Source organism: Orbicella faveolata, unplaced genomic scaffold, assembly GCF_042242905.1.
Source record: "Orbicella faveolata isolate gen_17 unplaced genomic scaffold, um_ofav_v1 contig_35, whole genome shotgun sequence".
NCBI lineage: Eukaryota > Metazoa > Cnidaria > Anthozoa > Scleractinia > Merulinidae > Orbicella > Orbicella faveolata.
The window spans coordinates 12,165,001-12,190,000 of NW_028301564.1; the positions used below are offsets into that span (position 1 = coordinate 12,165,001).

Genomic DNA, 25,000 nt, shown 5'->3' on the forward strand with positions numbered 1-25,000 from the left:
ATACACAGACACTGGTGGCCAGGGACTCAACGTCTACAGACCTCACTGTCCCCCCAGATTTTGCATAGTATGTGACTACATTCAGGAGGGATAGCAACTGAGATTCATTCTTCTTCAAATTCCTCTTAAACTGTACATAATGAACAGTGAGATTGCAAAAAAATAAGGACTGATTTTCTTGCAGTTTTTACTGGAATCCAAAAACACAGTAAATGATTTTTTTTCAGGGGAGCAGCGGTGACAGAGTTGTGTAAACACTATTTTGTCTCCCATCAATTTGGCTATTTCCAAATTCCAATTTGACCTGGATAAAGAACCCGTTAAAAAAAAAAAAAAAAAAAAAAAAAAACCAGCTAGGGCTGATGTGGTTACTTCTCTAAATACTCTAATTTCAGTCATGTTACAATTGTGTGGATGTTTTAATATATGGGATATTCATATTATGTACACATTTTAGCCTCCCAATTACAAAAATCTGAACACAGCAAGGGTCTTTCTTCCTTAATTAGTGTTAAGGGCATTATATTTTGTTACAGTAACAATTTGCCACAGATGAGAATGGGATGAAATCTGTGCCATCATGCAGTCCCTTGTGGGACCATAATATTACAGGGGGCAATTCAGCATAATGGTTCTGTAAGTAACTGTGGGATCATACTAAACCCAGATATTTTTTCTTGTTTTCTACGTGGTGAATGACCATCAGAAAATTCTTATTACCGAATCAAATATTTATTTTGTTGTTTTGTTATTATTTTTTCATTTGGGTAAGCTATGAATAATTATACTCTAGAATAAACAATTTATTTGTTCTTCTTTCAACTTTGAACATGTATTCTTCAAAGAACCGTAAGAACAAAGTGCGAAATAAAGTAAAGAAAATAAGCAGATTCATCGTCTTTCTGAACAATTTTTTTTAAACCCTCTTCGATTCTAAACGCGTCAGTAATAAATAATTAATTTTGATGAAGCACGCAACACGCTGTTTAATATACGAAATGTTGACCAACAAGAGTGTTTCGACCCTCGTTTAAAAGAATGAAGTAGAGATAATTTGGGTCTATTTGAGATACAGAGAATAAAACTTGCACGCAGTTTGTTCGCACCGAAAACGTTCAAGAGTTTCAACATTTGCGTACTCAAATGTAACGTGATGTGAAAATAGGGCTTTGTACAAGCAGATATTTCGCTCCTTTCAAAGTACGCTTAATTACATCTCTTACCTGATTCTCCATATCAACTTTTCTTTGAAATCTGTATCTGTTAACTTCAGACGATGTTTGTACCCTTAAGGGTTCTGATAGAAGTTTCCTCGGTTGAGCAGACTTTGGCCTTCCCCTTGTTCTTGTAATTTGCTTTAAAAGTCTCTGGTTCTCTCGATCAATGGCATCCACTTTCGCATTGCTAAACGACATATTTTTGCGTTCAAGAGGCGGGGGCCGACGAGATTCGTTTAGATGTACAGCACTTCTAGGCCTTGATCTAGAAGCAGTAGACACCGAAGAATGTCTCGAGGCAGTGTCGTCGAAATCTTTTCCCTTTTTAACAACCTCCCAATTATTCTTTGAAGCCGCCGTTCTAACACCTTCCTCCATCTTGTCTGCTTGTTTATCGTTCAATTTCTCGTTAATATCAAGAACTGCCTGAAGAAGTAGATTCAAATCTATCTGATCGGAGTTTGGATGTAAAAAATGTTCCCTTCTCAGTCGATCATCGGTTCTATCGCGACATGGACTCCCTGTTGAATTCCTGCGATTAGTTTTTGCCGCCGCCATGTTTCTTTTGGAACCGTTTCTTTAGGAAATGCTACGTCACGTTACCATAGTAACTCCTAACATGTAGCAACTGTTTCTATCCCCAGACTTCTCACGGAAGGGATGTTTTGAGCATGCGGTGGTACATTTCTTATTCAGCGGTCTCTCGTTGGAGAGCCTTCGAGTGGAAGAATTTCGTCGTGGCATGGAGGCAAAGTTGAAAGAAAACGGATGGTAGGTCCTATTTTGAAAGTGTTAAGTATTTTATTTCCTGCGTTTTGTGTTCGTTCCCTTTAAGGCGTAGCTTTGCGCTTTGGCTTTTTGCCTTGCACGTTTGATTTCATATGCTCATTTCGCTGATAAATTGATGAAGTTGCGGTTGGTCGTGTGCGTTTCACGTTCTTCGAGTGGATCTGACGCGCGATTCGTCTGTACAACTGTTGTGTTTTGTATCAATAAAATGGTCGTTTCGTCTTCCAGGTTTCTCTCCTCCGAAGGAATTGCAGAATGTGAAAGGGCTTGCAACAAAGAGAAGCCATCTTTGCAGGAGCTGTCGAAGGCAGCCCTTAATGTGAGTATTGGAAAACGCGTCGAACGAAGAAATGTACATTGTGAAGCTGACGATGTATTTTTCTGCTCGCATGGTGATTTGATTGTTTTTCAATTGTCAAGTCCCGTACTGTACAATGCAGCCTTAAAACGTCGGATTTTACTTGTCGCAGAGGCTGTTGGCCACTGCTCATTAAATATGAACATTTTAAAGTTTAATGCACTTGAGAATCGGCTTGTGATGGGATATCCGACTATTATTTTGGTTTCTCTGAGTTGATTTCTTGATGAGGTTTATTTTCATCTCACACCTATCTTATGTGGAAACCGCACGATTCTTGGAACTTCAATTTACGTGTTTCAAGCGCATTTATTGAACAAAATTAGGAAGCGGCAGGGTAAAAAAGTGCAGGAAACTTCCCATCTGCCTTGCATTAAAGTTCTTGCATTGTACGATGTGGACAGTGATTCGATGAAAAGCTTGCTGTGGTCAGTAAGTGATAATTCATAGATAACATAAATGTTAGGTTTGAATCCCAGGTGTTAAGCCATTCAGAACTTCGTTTAAGCTTATATTTTTGTGGCCAAAATTTTATTGACTCTGCAAAATAGGTCTTGCCTCCTCAGTCATGTTGGAGAATGTTGAATAGGATTGAAATAAGCTGAGAGACTGTTAAGAAGCTTATTAAAAGATACTTTATTTTGGACATTTACAATGCCTAGAAATGTTGCACTTAAGGACAGGCAACAGCTGTTTGACTGTTGCATAACTGACAGCAGTAAAACACAGTCTGCCTTTCGGGGTTCACAGCCTAATAAGCTGTATTGTTACTTCTCCTGGGTGTGATGCTATTCCACCACAGACAACTACAGTGTTGTTGAGGTTGGGACAAAATATGTACATGGCTGCACAAAAATCTTTTACTTTCTAACTTGATGAAACCCTGAACTGCATCTAGTCAAATCAATCAATCAATCAATCAGTCAGTCAGTCAGTCAGTCAGTCAGTCAGTCAGTCAGTCAGTCAGTCAGTCAGTCAGTCAATCAATCAATCAATTAGGTGATCAATCAATCAATCAATCAATTAGTCAGCATGTCAAAACAGTATGTCTGTCAACGAAGGTCATCAACAAGTTCAAGAGACAATTTTACATGAAAGGGAGTTAAAAATAATTATCAGTTTGAAAACTATTTGACATTCATTACAAAGCCAGCACACAGAATTAACCTGACAAGGCTTAGATTAGGATGTCATGCATTATGAATACAAACTGGCAAATATGAAAATGTAGGAGCATTAATCCCAGCAGAAGAGCGAACATGTTTAGTATGCAAAGAAAATTGTATAGAATATGAACAGCATTTCTTGATGTACATTGTCATGGGTATACCACTATAAGACGTGAGCTGCATTCACATATTTTAAAAGCAGATGCTTGTTACACCAGTTTATGTGACAACAGGAAGACCAGGTATGTACTTAGAGCTAAAATAATGGGTAAATATATCCATTTAATGTTTCAAAAAAGAAAAGAGATTTTTAATTCGCAAATATAATAAGTGCTATGGGTTTTCCAATTAATTGTATACAGATATGGTAAATGTTATTTTGTATTTTTATTAGTTCATGTTCAAACCTTTATTGCAACTAGACCAATACCGTCCTTTGGAGAGTAAGGTGCAATAAAGATATAATATTACTATTACTATTAATCAATCAATCAGTCACTCAATGAATTAATTAGTAAAGTCAATCGATCAATTATTCAATCTCTTCTTTCTCCAGTTGGACCTCAAACAGTACGGCATGAAACATCTTCCTGATGATATTAACAGAGGCAAAGTACAAACAGTATGTATTAAATAATTTACTTTCTTATATCATTTGAAATATTTAGTACAAAAACTGTTGCTAAATGAAGAAAACTTTGACCTTAACAGTCAATTTGAATTTTATTTTTATTATTGATTTCCCAATGAAATTATAGCAGAGTCAGGTTACATTCTATGAATCATAGTAAATCTAGTGAACTGGAAGAAATAGCAATGAATGTCACTGAAGAGGCACAAGAGGCAAACATATATCACCATCTTCATCATTGTCTTCATGTCCTCTTCTCCATATGGAAAACGACAACAGACGTTGGGCTTCTCTAAGATTTAACATACTCATAGGCTACTAGACTTTTAATAGTATAGAGTATTTTTGACAAGATCTCTAATATTTATAGAGTACAGTCGAACCTCCCGTAAGCAACCACCCAAAAAATCAAGCCAAGGTGGTTGTTTACGAGAATTTAGACCATGTTGGGTCAAAATTTTGCCTCATTAGCATACAGTAACTTGAGAAACTTACCCCATGTTTTAAATGTTTCATTCATGTGAAAAGTCAATTTTGAGAAAAAATCCAGTACAACCCATGGAGAAATTTCCCTCTCCTGCACTACCCAGGAGTGTGATAATGTTGCAACACCTTGTTATCCAATTTTCACTCTATTGTCTGTCAAGTGGACACTTACAGGAGCTTAAAAACAAATTAAAAGATTAAATTAAACCTCTCATAAGCGGTCGCTTACGAGAGGTGGTCGCTCACAAAAGGTTCGAAATATAGTCATTTGACATGGAAACTTATGGTATTTTGGAAAACTGGTCACAGAGGAGAGGTGGTCGCCTACAAGAGGTGGTTGCAACCAGAGGTTCGACTGTATTTTTAATAAAAGCCATCCACCAGTTTAACTTCAGTATCAGTGAAATGAAACCTGGACTGGCGAACGTACCTCAAACTGGAACAGCAAAATCCAGGGAGATTTCTAAGATCCGGCACAGCCACTCTTAAAGATCCACTTGAGATAGGAACATTTCAACATAATGCCGGTGCAATATTCAATATATTGCCTTGTCGTTGCATGAAAGTACTAATTTTAACTATTTCAGGATGGAAGTACGAAAATTTCTAAGAAACAGAGCCAAAGCCCGACTGCACACATGATTTCATAATACTTATGTATTACACAGTTTTTATTTTTAATTCTATGCTCATAATTCAGTGGTTATCATTCAATTAATTAGTTTTACATGAATGTAAATAGAATATAATGTAGTATAATATAGTGGTTTTCCTTCTTATGGTATTAGTAAGGTAGTTAGTTTTACTTTCGGATGAAGAGCCATTTTATCTTTTGTGGAAATGCTGAAATAAAGTGCTGTCGTTATTATTATAATTATTATTATCATTATTATCATTGTTATTATTATTAATTATTATTATTTAAAAATAATACGACTTTGTTAATTTTCACAAAGTTTAACATGTTTTGACGGTACATCCGTCATCGTCAGTGTGACGGTTATGAAAGTTTACCGTGATTTGAAATGTGCCTGTTACAAATCATATGTTACATTGCGTTGGAAAACAATACGCTAGATAAATTTTGAAGTTAACGGAAATAAAAAGATGAGCGTGGGCGTGCAGCTATAGGGAAAGCGTCAAATTGATGTGTTTGACCTGTTGATTAAGGTCAGGCTTTTCCCACTTGATGTACATAGACTCCTTAAGCTTAACTTGGTACTTGGTAGGTGCAGAGTCTAAGATCTTGAAGCAGTCTAAGTTACAATTTTCTTGTGCAAGCTGTAATGCTTGTTACGTTGGTGAAACAAGCCGACATTTCTCCACGCGCGTGCACGAGCACTTGTCATCGGACAGATCTTCTCACGTTTATAAGCATTTGCAGGCTTCAGAGTCGTGCTGTACGTCTTGTAACTTAGACTGCTTCAAGATCTTAGACTCTGCACCTACCAAGTATCAAGTTAAGCTTAAGGAGTCTATGTACATCAAGTTGGAAAAGCCTGACCTTAATCAACAGGTCAAACACATCAATTTGACGCTTTCCCTATAACTGCACGCGCAAGCTCATCTTTTTATTTCCGTTAACTTCGAAATTTATCTAGCGTATTGTTTTCCAACGCAATGTAACGTATGATTTGTAACAGGCACGTTTCAAATCACTGTAAACTTTCATAACCATCACACTGACGATGACGGATGTACCGTCGAAACATATTATTTAAAACAAATTATTATTGTTATTGTTATTACTTTATTATTATTATTATTTTTTAAATTATTATAATTATTATAATTATTATTATTATTATTATTATTATCATTATTAACCAAGAACGTATACTTTACATCTATGTATTAATATTTATTTGTTGTCAACTGTCAATAGGTTAGTGGTCCCATGGTTCTTCAGGTACAAAAGCTTCGCAATGTCTCTGCTCCAAAAGCTAATGAAGAGTCAAACCACGCCCCAAGATTACTGAAGATACAGCTGACGGACGGACACCTCACATGCCATGGGTTGGAAAGTGCATCTATTCCAGACCTCAGGTCAAGAGAACAATAATATTTTCAATGGCCAATTTTTGATCATTGTTAAGATTTCTTGAAAATTGAACTCACCCCACAAACGTGAGTGATCAATTGCAGGTAATTTACAATGAAACTGATTTTGGTATCATATTCACAGCTTGTCAATACCTCCTGGGACCAAAGTGTGTTTAACTGGTACCATTACTGTACAGGAGAGTTTTCTTATGTTGGACTCTAACAATACAAGGGTTTTGGGAGGAGAAGTTGAGAAGTTAAAAGAAAAATGGGAGCTGAACAAGGTAATCAATTATTGGTTATCTCAATGTTATCCATTTTATCACTGATTTCCCACAATACAGCCGTTGAAATCAAAATTAATGTTGACTATGAAACATGCAAAAACTCCTGGAATTTCACATCTCTAAGTAGCACCCTGTTAGGGGTGGGGGAGAGGGAGAGGGCAGAAACTTAAATAAGCGGATTGCAAATGGTTGATTTCAATATTTTGGCCTATGTGGAATAAGAAACAGAGGATGTTCTACATACACAAGGCATTTGTTATGAAGTAAACAGTTTCCAAACTGTAGCCAAGGGTACTACATGTATCATTGACGATCTTAACAGACAGAACTGTATAAAAGGTGCAAAGTTTGATTATAAGTCAGAGTTGAAGAGTACAACAAAATTGTTGTAATTTTTTTTTTCACAGACTTTAGCTAAGCATTCTCGTTTGACTGTCAGTGGTGATGGGCCTCCTCCATTTGTTCCTTTTGGTCAAGGGATGCAGCCAGGGAGTGAGAATAAAGGAAGATCTACAGAGAACCCTAAAGGTTGGAAAATGTTCAGTTAACATTCTCTGTTTATTAAACTGTATGTGATTCTCTGGGACAGGATTTCAACTAAAAGAAAGTTGATGATGGATTAAGGGGAAAAAAAAGAGACACCAAGGCTGTGGTCTGAGAAAAATAACCAGGAGCCCAAAGGTTCCTACTGTAAGTATGAAATCTTGGGTGCCCAGCGCTTAAGCTGAAAAAAATAAGTTTTTTGGACATCGCCCAAAGGCAAAAGTTAGTTGCCTGCTAGCACCTACAATGGGCGACAAAAGTAGTTGAGACACTTTTAGGAAATGACACTTTTCGATATTTAAGCACATGTTCTTTATTATTTGCATCTAGCATTAATTCTCTGATACCCCCAGCCCCCCAATTCATTGTTGTGTAGGCATTGTTGTCTGTGCAGTCTAAGAAATAGAAAAATCAACATTCTTTAGGGGGAGGGGGGAAAATGTGTTTAAGGTGCTCAAAAATCGAATTTTACTGCCAAGTGTCTCAACACTTTTGTCGCCCATCATTGGCACTCAAAACTGAACTATAGAGCACAGCCCTGAGACAGTGTGCTTTAGCAAAGTGAACAAGCTTATGACCATGAAACAAGTTTTATTCTTACCAGGATTAGACTGATATCAACTGGTCTTAAGACAAAGGTGTGATTGAAACCATTGGACAGGCATTTAAAAGTTTCCACAGAATGATTTTCTGTAGATGTTAAATTCAATAACACCCTTGAGAGGTGCAGTGGCCCAATGGATTGTTTGCTGGCCTCTAGATTGAGCTGTTTGGTTTGAACCTAGGCATGCTGCTCTCACAGTGCCTTTTAGCATGTCACTCAGTTGCATGAAATGGGTATTGAGAAGTTTATGGCTTGGGATAACCCTATCATGGACTAGCAACCTATACAGGGGGGACAGGGGGGGGGGGAGTAGAAGAAATACCCCTGAAAAGAGCTGCTTCACGCAACTTAAAACTTAAATGCATCTTAAACCATTGTGTTACCATTGATATTGACATCATTGCATTGTTATTCAATTATTTTTGCAGTGAATGGTGTGGTACAAAACAGTACAGAGAAACCTAAAAGTTCTCAGAGCAGGGAGGCAAATGGTCCTCCACTGAAATCCAGAACTGACAATGGACGAAGCAACAGGCCTGCTAATCAAGAACAGAAAGACAGTATGGTAAAGAAATTTCCAAACCATCAAAGGGATGAAAGAACAGAGAGCAAAAGGGTGAATACTGAGAAAACAAATAATAGACATACTGGTGAGGGGCGAACAAGTTTGAATAACCCAAGAGAAAAGGAGAGTAGACCATTTAATTCAGAATCAGTGAATCATGACAGGCCAAGACAAGAAAACCTCGCTGACGATGACAGACAGAACAGCAGAACAGAACGGAGTGAGAGGGCAGAAAGACCAACACCAAAAGGACAACCCTTGCGGACTCAGGCAAGTTTATTGTTTGAAAGTGTCACACTTATCGTGGAGAGATCGTCACTCTGTAGGACTGGCAAAAATAGAAATTGCAAGTAAAAAATATAATTATGGCAATACATGCTAATTAACAATCAGTGTTACAAGATTTCTATGTACTACCCAGAGATTTCTTTCCCCCCAAATGCTCAGTTAAAGCCTTGTTTGTCACTTTTTGTGATCACAAGGAAGAGGAGAGCTACAGAAAACTTGTCATCAGTCTCCTGGAGTACCAATGTTTGGAGACATTTTTCCCACATTTTTTGCACTCTAGTACTGACTGGAACTGTATGATCATGAAGAGATTCTGGACTGAATGACTCCCAAGGGTGTTTGCAAACAACTTCCTTATGATTCTTGAACATTTCTTTCTGTAGGATACAAACAGGGGAGGCGCAAGGGTGCGAGGTCGTGGAGGAAGACGTGAACCACTTGGTAAGTGCCAATTGACATGTAGCTGTTGGTAATTAGTTAGTTTTGTTCACTAGGATATTAGTGAAGGAATTTAGTTGCAAACAAATAATTGTACTGAGTTGGGGGGCCAAGAATATGTACCTCACTTTAAATTAACGGGCAATAGAAGTTTGTAGTCTCACAAATTGCACTTACCAAGTACAGCATTTTTTTTGAACAAACAAAACTTTTCATTGCTAGAAAATGTTAGTGGTGAACATAGTTGTGTAACTGAAGTCTGAAAGTCTTGACTTTTTTCTTGTGTTGTGTGAACAGGAAGAGGAAAACCTGAGAGTGATGCCACTGATGATGTTGAAGACTACAGAATCAGGCAACCATCAGAGCCAGCTTTATGGGACTTTCTCTCGACAAAATTTCCAGCAGTAAAAGGTTGGTTGCTTTTCACTTTGAAATCCTCATAGAAGCGTGCCAGTGGATTCCACTTGAAAAATGAAATTTTGGCTGTAGACAGCTAACACTAACTGAACAAAAAAGGATGCTTTGATTGTTAAGCTCAAAACTTTTGCTTGCAGATACAAAATATCAGAGACCACCAAAGTCAACAGAAAACCATAAAACTGATGAAGCCCAACATGAAAGACCTCCACCTAGACCACCACCCTTGAAGCAAGATGACGTGCAAAAGCCAAAGCAGCATAAGCAGGATTCTAGAGCTGAGAAATCTGAGAATATTTCTCCCCCAAGACAACAGCAAGGTGATGCACAGGGCGACTATGCCACACCAAGAGAGGTTGAGAAACCAAAACCGGAAATGACATTACAGCACCGAGATGGAAGACAGCAATCCAAACAACCAAGGGAACAGTATTATAAACAACAGCAGAACCCCGGGCAGATGAAGGGAAAAGGTTCTAGAAGGCATGATCATGATTCTAGACCATACAATCAGAGTTTACCACCAAGGCTTCAGAAGAAACAACAACAGCAGCAACAGCAACGCCAACAGCACCAGCAGCAACACCATCATCATCAGCATTATCAACATCACAGTCAGCAGCAGGGTACAGAGGTGAGCAATGACGAGGGTGAAACTGAATATTCCACTGCAGCAAGTCCACCGTCTGTAGCTCAGGAAGATGATGCTATTGTGAGATTTAGTGCGGCATCAGTTGGCCATGAGTATGCAGAGGAACAAGCTCCAAGCCAAATTCCGCAGCCTTTACAGTTTCAGGAGCCTCAGGGGAGTTCATACACTGGTCAGCAGTATGCCACACAGGGTAAGTGGCAGAAAAACTACCGCCAAGGATCCGACCAGTTTAGACCTCAAAGCCTTACACCTCCTAATGTACAACAACAACAGCAGCAGCACCTTGAGTTTGTTACCATGGCTATGGAATCCCAGCGTGCACAGACACAATTTGTTGTCAGTCAGCCTCAACAGTTCGTGGAACGAGGAGGGAGAGAGCAGTCAGAGATGAGCATGCCACAGGAATACCAGTATACACAGGCCCAACCCCCAGTCCAGGCATATCCTGTGTATCAACTCCGCCCTGCTCAAATGGCACAACAACCAATGGCTCCTCAGCCAACTATACCTCAGCAGCCAGTAGCCACACAGATGCCAGCAGCACAGGTAATTATTGTCCTTAAATGTGGCTAAATGTCATTTAGGCGAAGTTAAAATCGAGACAATGCAGACAGCAGTCTTCTTCATGGTGGCTCACTTCAGCTGCAGGGGAGCCCAGTAATTGGCAGGGCCTAACCTTTGCACAGTTCTAGTTTCTGAGATTCAGTGTGCATTCACTCGTGTTAGCATTTGCAAAGCCTTCAGGCACCAACCCCCAATCTCATCTATATTTGGTTGGAAGTTCATGTTGTGAAATATTTCCTTGTTCTGGTTCCTGTGAACATGACAGGATATGAAGCTTAGACCATCCATGAGTGTTTCTTTGCATCAGGCCAAGAGCTCCATACCTCCAAATCTTAACCAGATTACTATAGCATGAAGCAACTTGGAGTATTTCTACTCCCCCCTGGATGGGATGCTAGTCCATTGGAGGATAATCCCTCAGAATTCATTTCTTAGTTACCGGCATTTATACACTTGGGTGGAGAGCGGCACTGTGTGGGTAGAATGTCTTGCCCAAGAACACAAAGCAATGACCCTGGCCAGGGTTCGAACCCAGATCACTAAATCCAGAGTCTGGGACGCTAAGCATTAGGCCACCTCTCGTCCCTCCCACTTCTTTATTGTCAGCGAGGGCATCTCAAAGTCAAGTGCTGATCTGCATTTGTATAGATGCCACATTTTCTCTTGTGTGTTGTATGGCTCCATGCCAGAGTGTAATGCCTGGAGAATCCTAAATCAGTAACTGATTTTATTTAAATATTAATTTCCTTTTTAGGTGGGATGGAAAAAAGGTGACCACTGTTTGGCTCCATGGAGGGATGGACAGGTAGTTAGAAATTTAAAATATTAATTCTCCTAACTCACTACCATACATTAATGTTACTGTTAGGTGTGAGAATCTACTGGTACATCAGGACAAAAAATATTCTGTCAGGAGGATAGTAATATGCCTCACAGTCATGCCATACTACAATGGTTTAGGGTATTCTCAGACTGGTGGGTTGTGCTTTTCCAGGGTTTTGCATGGAAATATAATTATGTTAAGGCACTGTAAGTGTGGGCATCAAAGTTTATGGTGTCTAATCATTATTTTTGTTTTTTTGCTGCAGTTTTACAGTGCCAAGATGGAGGAGCTAGTGGCTGATGGTGTACATTGCATGGTTTCTTTCCTGGATTTTCACAATAGTTGTGATATTGTGCCTCTCTCATCTCTAAGGCCTTTTCCAATTATTGCCTGGGTGAGTATGGAGTAACAAGCCAATTCCTTGTCCACTTTTGAGTTCACTGTAAGCTGTCTGTTACCAGCAGATGTTGTACAATGTAGACATTTGCACACTATCAAACCTCTGCTGCTGCTGCTGTTGGCTCCGTGGCAGTCATTTTAATCAAACTGGTTTTTACTTGGTTAGGTTGTGGGGTGTGCATGGTAAGAGCAACTAATTTTTAACCTTGTTTAGTTAAACCACTTTTAAACTTGTTTAACATGGTGGTGTGAACAGGGTATAAGACAACTCTTTAGGTCTTTAGGCCTGCCTTGAAAATTATCTCAAGAGTTTCTGCAAGCCTCACTGTACTGATTGGGAAATATTTTTTCCGTCTCCCAGGGAGAAAGTGGTAGTGCCCAGCCTCAGCCTGCTGGTGCTGTTGCTACAGTGCCTTATTATGCACAGCCTCCTCCCGTTGGTATGGTGGCCAGACCCCAGGTTGTCATCCCTGTGACTGGGCAGCCTCCTTTCCATGCTGTGACAAGGCCTACCATTGTTCATTCTACCCCAGTTCCCACTCAAGTACATTGGCAGCCAGCTCAGGTCCAGTACCAGGAAGTAAGACCAGCAGCTTTCCAGCCTGTAGTGCACTATGGAGCTGTACCACAGACATCCTCAGGGGGCCCTACTCAGGCAGCATATGGAGTACCCACTGGTGCTGGGGTACACTATGCTAGGGGTGTGAAGGATACCCAAGTACAAGGTAGGGAACCTCAGATTGAAGTACCTGGAAAACTCCTGAAACTGTAGAATTTTCCAGTGTTCAGGAAAATATCGCAGAAGAAGTTAATGTTCATAATGTTTGGGAATTTCTCTTACCGTGCCTTGCAATAACATGCTGACTCTAAAATTCAAAGCTCAACTGACAAATGCGTTTTTTGCTACCGTCAACCAAATGTCCGGCGGCTCCTTCCAGCTTCTGACTACTGCTGAGCACTGTTTCGTTGTCTGAACTGTGCTCAACGATTTGATTACCGCCTGTCGGCGTAGTCGGAAGCTGGGAGGAGCTGCCGAACATTTGATTGACGATAGCGAAAAACGCATTTGTTGGTTGAGCTTTGAATTTTAGAGTCTGCATGTCATCGAAAAGCACAGTAACTGATTGTGCTGTAATTTCTTCTAACACAAGTTCATAAAATTTGCAAGTGCATGATTCACATTCTGGTAATATAATTTGCTAAGTTCATTGAAATAATTTGCTTTTTAAGGCATTTTTGTTAGCTTTATAAGTTGTACTAGTTGTACTTATCGGTAAGTGCCAACGAGTGAATTGAGTTAGTAAACAAGAGTCGATTGAATTTTGTAATATTTGTTTGGGATACTTCTAGCATAACAGGTGTCAATTTCTTTTAGTTAATGTTTCAAATTATCACTGTAATTGAACACAATATTGTTTATTTTTCAACTCAGTGAGCGATCAAAACACTAAACACTTTTTTTTGTATTTTTAAAAATCATACTTGTTATACTGAACCAGTATAACAGGTGTTAAAATCAATTTCTTTTCCCTCGTTGGGTTACTATTTTGGTTAGTACTTAAGTTGATTCAATCGCAACAAATCCAAGTTACATTCACCTTCAAAAATCAGAATGTCAGACAAACTACTTACCAAAATAATTTGTCAAATGGAAGGCGAACAAATCCTGAGCGTTACCCTGAATCAAATAAACAACACTCGAATTCATTCCAGAAAACAACTCAGGTCTTGTTGAGCTTTAACAATTGTACGATTCAATCACAACAAATCCAAGATGTATATGCCTCAAAAAGCAGACTGGTAGGCAAATCACTTAAATACTTACCAAAATAATCGCCCAATGAGGTTCCACACCCAGGAGAGCTGAACAAATATGGAAGCCTCGTGACATCACAAAGAAAAATAGTGTTCTGATTGGTTCGTGTGGTATGTCGACAACATCCGGCTACATCCTAATGTGGCCAAAAAATATCACTGACGGAACCGGATTACGTGAAAATCGAGCTGAAAGATCTGAGATTTTTTCTGCATAGCCATCAAACTATGCACGGCTCTATATCCTGCCACCTCAACAGGCTTGCATTTTCGTTCACCTATCTCATTGGCAATAATTATAACTGGGTTATTGGTTCAGTAAAGGATTTATTTTATGGGGAAATTTTTTTATGGGGATATTTTTTGGGTGGGACACAGCACGTAATCCTGTGCGGGTAAGTTAGCACCATCTTGCCCACTGGGGTAGCCAATCACAGCCCAGTATTTGGGTCATCTTGCCCACTCACAGAGCTAGCCGTATAATGATAAGTCTTAATCACAGTGTTTGTTTTCAGATGTCTACAGTAAGAGTCCTGAAGGAGGCAGAGGAAGATCAAGTCCAAATTCCAGTGGTTATTCCAAACCAAGAAGACCTAACAGAGCAACACAAAGTTATTATGTGCCACCAAGACAGGCAAAATTCAAAGACAAAGGCTAGTTAAAAAAGTTATTTTAACTGGAAAGTATAGTTCTGTTAAATATTAGAATTATATATCATAATCATTATATCAATAATTAATAGAAAATATGCAGTATAAGATTTGCTTTACCTGGTTGATGTATTATTGCTTAAAGGGGCACCCCACTGTCATCTTTTTGAAGTGTGACTGATCCAGGATTCTTTTCACTGGAACAAAACCCACAGTTAAAGTTTGTAATCCAGTTTAATATGAAGATACCAACTTTTCGGTGTAATTTTCATTTTCAGGTATTTTTTCACCAAACGTAATAACTGTACATTCTGATTTTTGAGGTGTCCTTCAGTTTTGAGGTAATTTTGAATACTCTGTAGAGCAATGGACTCTTTAGAAGACATTTTTCACCTGCTCAGAGTTCGTGTTTACATGGCAGGGCTCATACAACAGAGATCATGGAATTCCATGAGTTTTCAGGGTACAAATATGACATTCCAGGAGCTAGAACTGAAAAAAATGTGTGGTGTAAATGTTTAAAAAATCATATTATTATGCTTTTTGTGCAACTGACTGTGTTTGTAAAAAGATTGCGAACCTTCAATTCTTAAAACACAATTTGAGAATTCCAGATACTCTCTACCAGTAGGTTGATAGGACCCAGGAAGAAAATTTTAAAATCCTAGAAATCTTCCTACACCGGCATAACAGCACAACACATTTTATGGTTCAGCTGGGTAAAGCAAGTCTTTTATAGCAGCATTGTTGTTGGTCAGCACAAAAAAATAAATGTGATGCTAAGACTCTAGGTTCATTTACATGTAGCAAGCTAACTTTCTGATTGGCTTACAGAAAACAAATTATTGAAAGACCTGAAAGGGTTTCCTAGCTTGTAAATGAGATACAAATAGCATTGCAGAGTAGAATGATAATTATTAACATCTAACATTTTTATTTCCAAAATGAGATGTGATTAAAGAAAAAAATTAATGGTCCGACAAGTGAACTTCACATTGAATGTTACTCAAGAACACCGATTTTCTTAGAGACTTCCAAAAGATAGATTGAATAAAACAAAGTAAATTACTATTATCATAATATGATCATGAAGATAGCAAGTCATGGAATTAAGCAAAACATGTATTGAAAGGTTTCAGTTTTAAACCCTTTAAGCCCCAAACATCATCATCATCATTATAAGCTCATGCAAAATCCTTACCAAGTTGTTTAAGACCAGGGTAGCCTGTGTTACAGCTGCCCCACCCCCCACCCCCGTGAAATAAAAAAAATCATGGAGTGTCTAAATGTTACCGTTGATAATCAGGTTCAAGGCCATGTGGTTTATCCAGGAATTTGTCCAAAATGATGCGATTGGTTGATCTAACTCTTAGTGACTGAGATTTAGAATTTTGAAGTTTACAAGTTGGACTGATTAACTAACTAAAGGTAATCAGCATATTTTAATGAAGATAATGTTATTTTGCAAGTGGTCTGTTTTTCATCGGTGAACTTTCAAAGGTCATTAGCTGTCTCATGCAAAGGTCTCACATGCACAGGGTAAGTTCCTTTGTGGTGTCAGTCTGTCACATCAGTTGTTGTGACACTGAAATGATTTTAATGCATGGACAGTTTATGCAAGGAACAGGATTATAAATGGAAACACACAAGTGATTTCTCCAATTTTTTCTTTTGGGGAGGCAGCTGGAACCCAGGTTAGCCCAGGGCTTACAACACGGCATTTTTAAAACTGTAATTATTTGTAAGAATTTGTATGTCGATTTGGGGAAAATTCTCTTTTCTCCGGGGATAAACTGTAAAGCATCTGTTTTGTCAAGTCTTATTTTGCCCAGTTATTCCATGTATAACTACTACTATATCATTACTACAACAAATGTAGCAAAAGCCTTTTGAAAAAATGTCAACGTATTTTAATTATTTACATTTTTTTAAATGTATTGTTACTTTTATTTTTGTTCTCAAGACTTGTGAGTCTTGCAGTTGCACAATATTCCTCTTTCTAATATTTATATTTATTTGCTGAGAAAAAGGCAGTCTATATTTCCTCACAGATAAAGACAGTTTGATCAAAAAACCTGCTGAAAATAAAAATTAACTGCTTTTTAAAAGGGGCTATCCATTGCCGGAGTTCAAATTTGAGTTCAAGTTTCAAATTAAAATCCTTATGTGGAGTTATGATTTTAATATTAACCTCCAGATCATTTCAGTCTCATTACCACTCTTGTTAGCCTGAAAATTCTAAACTTCCAGTTTTAGTTAAGGGTAACCCTATATGAGAGTTTATGTTATACATTTGTGTGACTATTTCAGTGAAAATAAAACGTAAAACTGTCTGAAAAAGACAGCCTTAAGAAACGTCAAAACATAACTCAGACTCAAAATTCTAGATTGGCCTGGAAACTTGAACTCAAATTCTAACTCTTACTAAAATTTAATACATCCTTGATAAAATCAGTTAACTAGAGAAAATTTGAAATCACACAAAGGATTGAAATTCAATCTGTTTAGTAGATATTTGCTGTGGTCAATTGCATAAGTGTCATGTCAGGTGATTTGTTAGTTCGACTTCTAATATGTGCTTGTGTATTTCATTTATTAGCAAACCCCATTCTAATAATTTTTACGTTTTCTGGAATTTTTTTAATGTAAAAAACTTCTGTGATAACATAGCTTGATGTGCTACTGTTTTCTTTTGTATCCAAACTATGGACCATGGCAAGTATCTTCGCTAAATAATATTAATAATTATTATTAATAATAACAATTTCCTGGAACTTATTGAATAATTGAGTCGGTATCTTCTTGTTTCATCAAGTATACTAAATATTTCTTCAGACATGTATATCTTGTAGGTATACTTTTCTCATCAACTGTTTATAAGTTATTGTTTACTGGTCTTCAACAAGTTTGTTAACGCTGAATAATAAAAAAAGAAAAACAGCAAAATATCAGACTTTTTTAGTGCTCTTTACCTTCTCATGGAAACGTTTACCCCCTGAGAATGGTGACACTTAACAGTATGCTCACCATTAAATTTGATTTAATTGCTTTTAAAACTCTGACAAAATATAATCTGAATAATTATTTAATATAAAACAGTTTTTCTGGTACAGTCAAACCTCTATTATCTGGACTCGTTGGGACTAGACAAAATAGTCCAGATAATTGAAAATATGAATATTACTGAAGAACATAACTGTTTAAATAAAGCAACATATAATTATTGTAAAACAACACTTTTATAAATCGCTTGGAAAACAATATGCTCTTATGTACATCTTGAACCTCTCAACTCTGAGCCATTCAGAACTCATTTGAGTATTCTTCATTAGTTACGACGCGTGCTCTTTAAAAGCAAAACAAACTCGCTTTTGACTTCACTTTTCAATGCAAGAGTTTTAAAAAGAACATTACTACCGATCATGATCATGACTAGTAAATATTCATGACAAAATTTGGGACTAGAGAAAAAGTCCAGATAATCGAGGTACGGATAATCGAGGTTCGACTGTATGTAACAAAAAAAGTTTTACAAGAAACTGCTATATTGTGGGAGCCAAAATTGCACATTATTTTAATTCAAACAACTTCATTTAATTCAAACATTGTCAGTGACAAATGTGGAATCAAACACTCTGTACAACACCTTTCCACAATCTTGGTTTGCATTAGGGAAATATGACAAAATACAAAGTTCTAGCCATGGCCTCTTGTTGCCCCCTGGATCTTGGTTAACAAATTCAATGGAATTCTCTGGATTCTGTGTCATAGATATCATCCACTCGCATACAGTTTCCTGAAGATCAGGTTGGCCTAAGAAATCTTCAGGTGATGGAAGTTCAGGAAAGAAGCTAACGACATCCTTGTCGAAGACCATTGCATGAAGAAGGCCAGATTCATCCTCGAGAACAAAGGAAAACAAATACACAATGCTTGTCTCTTGGTGACACTGGGGGCACAACACAGGGGCAGATAAATCTACCGCACTCCAAGAACTCTTTGCAAGTAAGTATTTGCAAGACTGACATGATCTTTGTATGAATTTCTTCACATCAGATGGCAAATACACTACTGCTTTAACCCTGCAGCGGAACTTGTAAGGTACGGTAGAACATGCCTTGATGTCCTTTAAAGAAGTGAAAGGAATGCAGGGATGTTCAGTTATGGTGCATGATGTTTGAAGAGCACGGTTGACTTCTTTTGTGACCACATGGTTTTGATGGCCTTCATCTACAGCATTGCAACTCTCTCCCGGTATAACACCAGCTGTTGAAGATCTGTTATCAGTATCCATGCCTTTACTCTCCATTACATGGGACTGTACTTCTTGTTGCCACACCAAAGGTTCTGCTTCTGAGATTAACTTCACTGTTGTGCTTAAAGAAACCACAGGATCACTTGGTGACAGGAGTTCTACACCTCGCCCGCATATTGTACCTCTGTGAACTATCAGGCTTACTTGAGGACGTGATTGCACTGACTGAAATAAAGAGTGAGATGTACAAATAAAGTATAATTTTTAATAAGTGGTTCCTACTAAAAATTATGTTTGCCAAGACAGCTTGGCAATGCTTGAGGATACCCTACAATAGAGTAGACTAGCATCCTACGCAGGGCAGGGGGGTAGGTAGGGGATTACAATAAATCAGTAATACATATTAATAGCCACTTGATGCCATGATCAAAATAGAACCTGGAGTTCTTCTGGCAAAACACCAAACACTGAGTACCCTTAGATCTAGATTGGTTTCCATCTATCATTTGTTACACATTCTAACACAAAAGCATTAAAATTACCCAAATACATGACACTTTGATCAGACAGAACATGGCAGAATAATATTGAAAAACATATTAAACATGCATAATGTAGGTATGGTATAATTCCAGCTTTAATTTTACTGTACTGGTGGCTTTTAGTGTTGCTCTCTAGTTGAATTAAAATAAAACATTTACATCACCTTAGGTTCATCTGCTCTCAAACTGGAATTGTTATTCTCTTCCTTAAGATGAACATTTCTAATACAAACAAAGTCACCAGGACAGACATTTTTCACATCACCCTCCATGTGGTCGTCATAAAGAAACACCTCCACACATCTGTTAGCAGACTTTTTCACAAGCTCATCAGAGGTTAGCTGCCCCTGTTCATCAATTGGTTCAACCTGAATTGACTGACAGGCAGGAAGTGATCCATCCCATAATGTCAGTACAATGCCATTGCTTGACATGGTGTAACATTTTGACACAACTTGGCAATGCAGGTTTATAAATGTTTGGCTTATACTTAGATCTTTTAAGTTAGTAATGGCAAATTTTTTGTTGAGAGATTCCTTTTGTGAAGCCCACAATTTTAACTCTTCAATGATATCTTTTTCGTGGTCTGTCATATTGTATGACTTGGAGGAAGATACTCTAGGCTGGGATGTATCCAAGCTATCTATCTCAAACACATGCCTGAAAAACAAGATACAAAACCCAGTGAAACAGCAGCATCCGTAAAATCACCTCAAACACCACTACAGGACTCCGGCAAAGCATTCAACACATTAACACAGAAACCAAATGAATTTATTGATTCACTGAAATGCACGCTAAATAATAGAAACATCTTCATTCCCATACAAACCCTTATTACAAATCCTCCACACTCACTGAACTGTAGTCATCTGCACAACTACTGCTCATCATGGGCATTTGGGCTGCATCAGGCTGTAACCCAAGAACACAATGCTTGATGTCCACCCCAGATAGGTCTTAAACCTGGACTACTACATGTAGAACAAGAGTCTGGTACACTAACCATTAGCCTACTGTGCCAACAAAGACAAGGTAAAATACCATTACCAGGAGGATTGTGGCAGCAATTTCCCTTGCAACTCTCCTTTAAACACTCCAACAGCAATGTGATGGAAGCGTATAATGTCTCCTACTGACTTAACCAGTGGCAACATTTCTTTCGACTTGGAAAAGAGCACCAACTTAAAACCTTTTTCCAGTGAATCGAGTGAAGGGTCAGTAAGGCTCAAGGTACACACAATATCAGATCCTCTGGTCTTGAAGGGACTCTTGAAAAACTTCACCACACCGTACACATTAACAATGGTGTTGGCTTTTAAGTCTGCTAGCTTTGTGTAAACCATAGCTTTAGGTTCTAAGATGACTTTGCTTCTTTTGCTTGGTGGTTCAGTGATACCAACTTTGCCTGTACTATGTGCTGTAGTCTCATATTCTACAGGTAAAGGTTTCTGCACAACTGATTCACCAACACTGGCAATTGTTCTAGAATTATTTATTTTTTCTGGATCTTGCATTATCCACATTTTGAGAGCTTCATTGCTTTCATCTGCAATAATATTAAACTGATGTCCATCTCTGGATGACTTTTCAACATGTGCTCCTGTTATCATAAGGATATCCCCTTCTTTTACTATCTTGCACTTCTCAACAAAGTTTCCTTTCAAGAAAATTGAGATAACATCTTGCAGATTGGAATCATTAGAGGAGCCTGAATGGTTGTGAACATCAACATCTTTGATAGACACTTTCATTATCCAACCTCTTGATGTTCGAAAACTTGGTTTGACAGCAGTTAATACACCTGTGAATAAGAGGTACTTGATAAGCCTAAAATTATAGAATAAATAGACGATAGCCTTTCATTTGGTGCGGAAATATGCTCGGATATTTGTCTGCAGACATGATCTGTTCTGAAAAGCTAACAGTTTTCCAAGAGGGTAGCTCGAGGAAAACTGTGGGCTTTGAGGAACAGATAATGTCAAAGAACAAATATCTGAACATATTTTCATGCCAAATGGAGGCTATTGTGTTTATTATCCTTCAAATATTTTGCCCAACACCCGTGGTTTTGAAAATTGGGTAATATCACTCAGATATTCCCCAGTTTCGGCTAAGGAATATTCAGTCATGTGACGTATTTAAACCAATATCACACAAGCAAAAATATTTGATGATAACCAGGGATATACCAGTAACAAAGACAGGCCAATTTTTACGTATTAAAATTCTAACTTGGTTGCAAGGCTTAGAGAAATAAAACAAAAGAAATTAATTATTCATCCCTCGACAATGATGTGATTTCTCTTGTTTTATTCTCCAATACTTTGGAGCCAAGTAAAAATTTTAAATACACTCATCGAAATTGGGCTATGTTTATGAGGTATAGTAAGCTGTAATTGGAAACTGCAGATGAGCAAAAGCCTGACAGGCCACTAGGCTTCAATGCAAGTTGTGATTGACAGTCATGACTACAGTCAGATCAACATGTGTGTAGTTTGCTAAGTGACATTTCCAGGCCCTAGCTGTTCAAAGGCTGGATAATGCTATCCAGCGGATAACACTATCCAGTTGATAAGTGTTAACAGAACAAATCACGCTATCTGCTGGATAGCTTTAAGCACCTATTGAACTACCTGGGCCAGCTGATCTTTATAATTCATGGTAGTGAATAAATGGCCAGATACAAACGCAGTTTTTAAGAACTGTTTTACCTTAATTTCTGGTTTAACAGCAAATTAATGTTCACTGCTTAAGTAATCTTTCAATTTGAGTACTAGCACAGCCTTTAACAGCGGAGCTTCTGTGTGCTGAAGATGCACAAGCGGAGCCCCATAACTCAGAAAATTTGGAAACCCATCGATCTGAAAAATTTGGGTCACATGACTCTCTGTACGTATGAACGTACGTCTGTTTGCCAATACCAAGAAAAATAAGAGAGTAGCACCATTATCCTAGCTATATCTTTGATTTTGGGTATCCATGTCATGGTTAATTGAGAGCTGTCAAAACAAGCTATTTTTCCATTTGATCGCGGGCTCAAGCTAGGTTATTACTTTGGGAGAGAAGGAGGGAGTACATGCAAAGGTAAAATTTCAGCACAAATTTACCCCTGGCACGTTTTTGACCTTTCTTCCAACATATTCCTTGCACAGTCATCTCCTCAATTTGTTAACATTTCACTGGAAAAAATAGTGAAACCACACGCTGAACAATTACATGCTCACAATTGATCTTTTTTTTTTCAGTCTGATCCAAGAAAAACAAATCCTCTTTTCTCTTTATGGTTGGTTATGACTTATTGCAATCAGGAGCTCCGCTTTTTGGTTTGGCTAAATCTATACTTTATGAGCTTGGGTTCGTCAATTGATTAACTACGTTATAATATATAAAGCTAATTTAAATGTGTGCTTTCCTTGTAATACATTTTAAGCTGATGTGGCTCTCTAAAATTCGCTGTAAGTGACAGTTCTGAAAATCTATTGATAAAAGAGGCGAATTCACCCTATCCGCTCCTCGCACTTCGTGACTCGCAGATTCCACCATAATAAAGCGGGTTTTATAGACTTACCTTTGACAAAGCATGCAGAAAAATCTATTCCTTGCTGTATATCTTGAATTTTAATGCACTGATACCTATTTTCAACCTCCGTGACAGAAGAAACGTCTTTGAGAATTTGTACAATTTCTCTGTCTTGCCCTTGGTGAGCGCTGCATCCCGCCATTTTTTTTCAATGACTAACCAAGATCCCTTGCGATGGGGTTGAGCCTTAGTGTTTATCGAAGTGGTCAGCGTACAATCCAAAAAATCCAAGATGGCGGATCTGATAAACTTTGTTTCCAAGAGAGTAATTGACGCTAAAAAGGAAGAAAAGAGAAAAGCAAGGGAACAAATCCTGAAAAAGGCAAGTAAAATTGCTCTTTGGTGACTTTTTAGAACCTCTTCCTCAAACGTGCCGTGTAAGGCAGCCTTTGATTCCACCATAGACCACCAAGAACCACATCGTCAACAGCACGTACTCGTTTGCGTATAATCTATGCCTGAAATGAGCTATGAATGTATCGTTTCGTAATCATCTGCTTGAGTTATTTTTATGTAACGTTTTTTTTTTTTTTCATGCAGGCGAAGGAAGACTATGAGCGAGAGCAGCGAAGAAAAGAACGGCGCATTGAAAGTGGGGAAAGTTCATGGATGCTGCCTTCACTGAGCGAGAGGTTGACAGCAGAAGATGAAAGCAACGACAAGGTAGTTTCGATGAAATGATTGTGTCAAAGCGTATCCTTTATCTGAACTTTCATCTTAACTGAATTATAACGTTCTTCATGAGCCTCTTCACTATGGATTGCAAAGGATTGTGTGGACATGAAATGGAGCTTGGGAAACATGCCAAATAAATTCTGTAACATGATAGCCAAAGGCTTCTTTAAGATTTGGTTCCCCCACTCATCTATGGGTGGGGGTAGGAGAACTGTGGAAAACTGTTTCAAAGGGTTAAAAGAGTGGACTGGATGGAGTTAAGTGCGGCAGGCTGCACCGTGTCATTCATGATGGGACAAGGGGATAGGCTTTTAAGGGGGGTGTGGTGTTCAAGAGACTTGCAACAACTTCTATGTTGGTTTCTTTTTTTAATCAATGAATACTTTTTTAACTCTTTTTAGTTTTATATTTCAACTGTTGTGTTTTTCACTTTCTAGGATAAATCAAAGAGGAAGAAACACAAGAAAGAGAAGAAACAGAAAAAGGACAAAAAAGAAAGAAAGGTACATGTACTCCATCTACAGGCTCCTCATGCACAGAAACCCATTATGTAGTCCATGCACAGGTAGCCCATGGATTGATGGATGGCCTGTGCACATGTTGCCTATGCACAGGTTGCCATTGCCCAGGTTGCTCATACTTAGTTTTTTTGATTGGTTGACTTGCAAAATAATTAAATGATGTGATCATCTGTTTTCTGCAGCACAAGAAGCAAAAGAAAAGTGTTACAGAGGAGAAGTCATCAGAATCAGTGAGTGTATTTTGTAGCTAGGACTTTAAAGTTCAAATCATTGACCATAAAAAAGGATTTTTATTGATTTATCATTGATAATAATGATAAAACATGTACTAATGACTTACTTGACATACAGGTGTAGTCCTTTTTGTCCCTGGCTAGCCATAGCGCCCTCCACCAGACTCTTGTTAACCAATACTAATGATTATCATAAACAACTGGCAATTGTTTGTAATATCCTGTGTAGGAATCTGATAATGAGTGGGTTGAAAAAGGAACCAACACTTCAACAACTGATACTGTGAAGTCCTCGACAGTGCCCAGTCAACCTCAGGTAAGACACTTTCTGACTAAGGATAAATTCAGGAGTACATTACTTGCAAAACATTTCAGATGATTTTAATTTCAGACAAAAAAGTGTCCAAAAATAAAACCATTCAAAATTTTTAGCATCCAAAATTTTAAACGTCC

At 38.1% G+C, this 25,000-nt stretch overlaps 4 protein-coding genes across 6 annotated transcripts in view; 2 read left to right on the forward strand and 2 right to left on the reverse strand.

Moving 5' to 3' along the window:
- Positions 1–1,807, reverse strand: part of LOC110057590 (uncharacterized) — a 2,938-nt gene extending 1,131 nt beyond the window's left edge. Inside the window, exon 1 of the mRNA XM_020764182.2 lies at positions 1,224–1,807. Within this exon, the coding sequence (XP_020619841.1) occupies positions 1,224–1,775 (552 nt within the window). The 5' untranslated portion in view covers positions 1,776–1,807. The remainder of the gene's footprint in view (positions 1–1,223) is intronic.
- Positions 1,808–1,895: 88 nt separating this feature from the next.
- LOC110057589 (uncharacterized) lies at positions 1,896–17,684 on the forward strand. The gene is made up of 14 exons (XM_020764181.2): positions 1,896–1,988; positions 2,235–2,325; positions 4,090–4,155; positions 6,536–6,696; positions 6,836–6,977; positions 7,388–7,508; positions 8,556–8,962; positions 9,364–9,421; positions 9,716–9,829; positions 9,973–11,033; positions 11,806–11,856; positions 12,140–12,268; positions 12,635–12,998; positions 14,604–17,684. Exons 1-14 carry the CDS (start codon positions 1,960–1,962, stop codon positions 14,744–14,746), a joined length of 2,937 nt encoding a protein of 978 aa, XP_020619840.2. The 5' UTR covers positions 1,896–1,959; the 3' UTR covers positions 14,747–17,684.
- On the reverse strand, positions 16,626–23,284 carry LOC110057582 (protection of telomeres protein 1-like). Its single transcript, XM_020764174.2, has 4 exons — positions 23,107–23,284; positions 20,586–21,339; positions 19,700–20,195; positions 16,626–19,218 (listed from the first exon to the last, which is right to left on the reverse strand). The coding sequence occupies exons 1-4, from the start codon at positions 23,258–23,260 to the stop codon at positions 18,337–18,339; spliced, it is 2,286 nt and encodes a 761-aa protein (XP_020619833.1). The 5' UTR covers positions 23,261–23,284; the 3' UTR covers positions 16,626–18,336.
- Positions 23,285–23,304: 20 nt separating this feature from the next.
- LOC110057619 (pre-mRNA splicing factor cwf19l2-like) overlaps positions 23,305–25,000 on the forward strand; it is a 12,095-nt gene continuing 10,399 nt past the window's right edge. For all 3 annotated transcript variants that reach the window (XR_016202114.1, XM_020764216.2, XM_020764217.2), the window contains exons 1-5: positions 23,305–23,440; positions 23,659–23,781; positions 24,231–24,296; positions 24,497–24,544; positions 24,777–24,863. Coding sequence is in view for 2 of the 3 variants with exons in the window: in XM_020764216.2 (XP_020619875.2) it covers positions 23,351–23,440; positions 23,659–23,781; positions 24,231–24,296; positions 24,497–24,544; positions 24,777–24,863 (414 nt within the window). In the remaining variant the exon portion in view is untranslated. The remainder of the gene's footprint in view (positions 23,441–23,658; positions 23,782–24,230; positions 24,297–24,496; positions 24,545–24,776; positions 24,864–25,000) is intronic.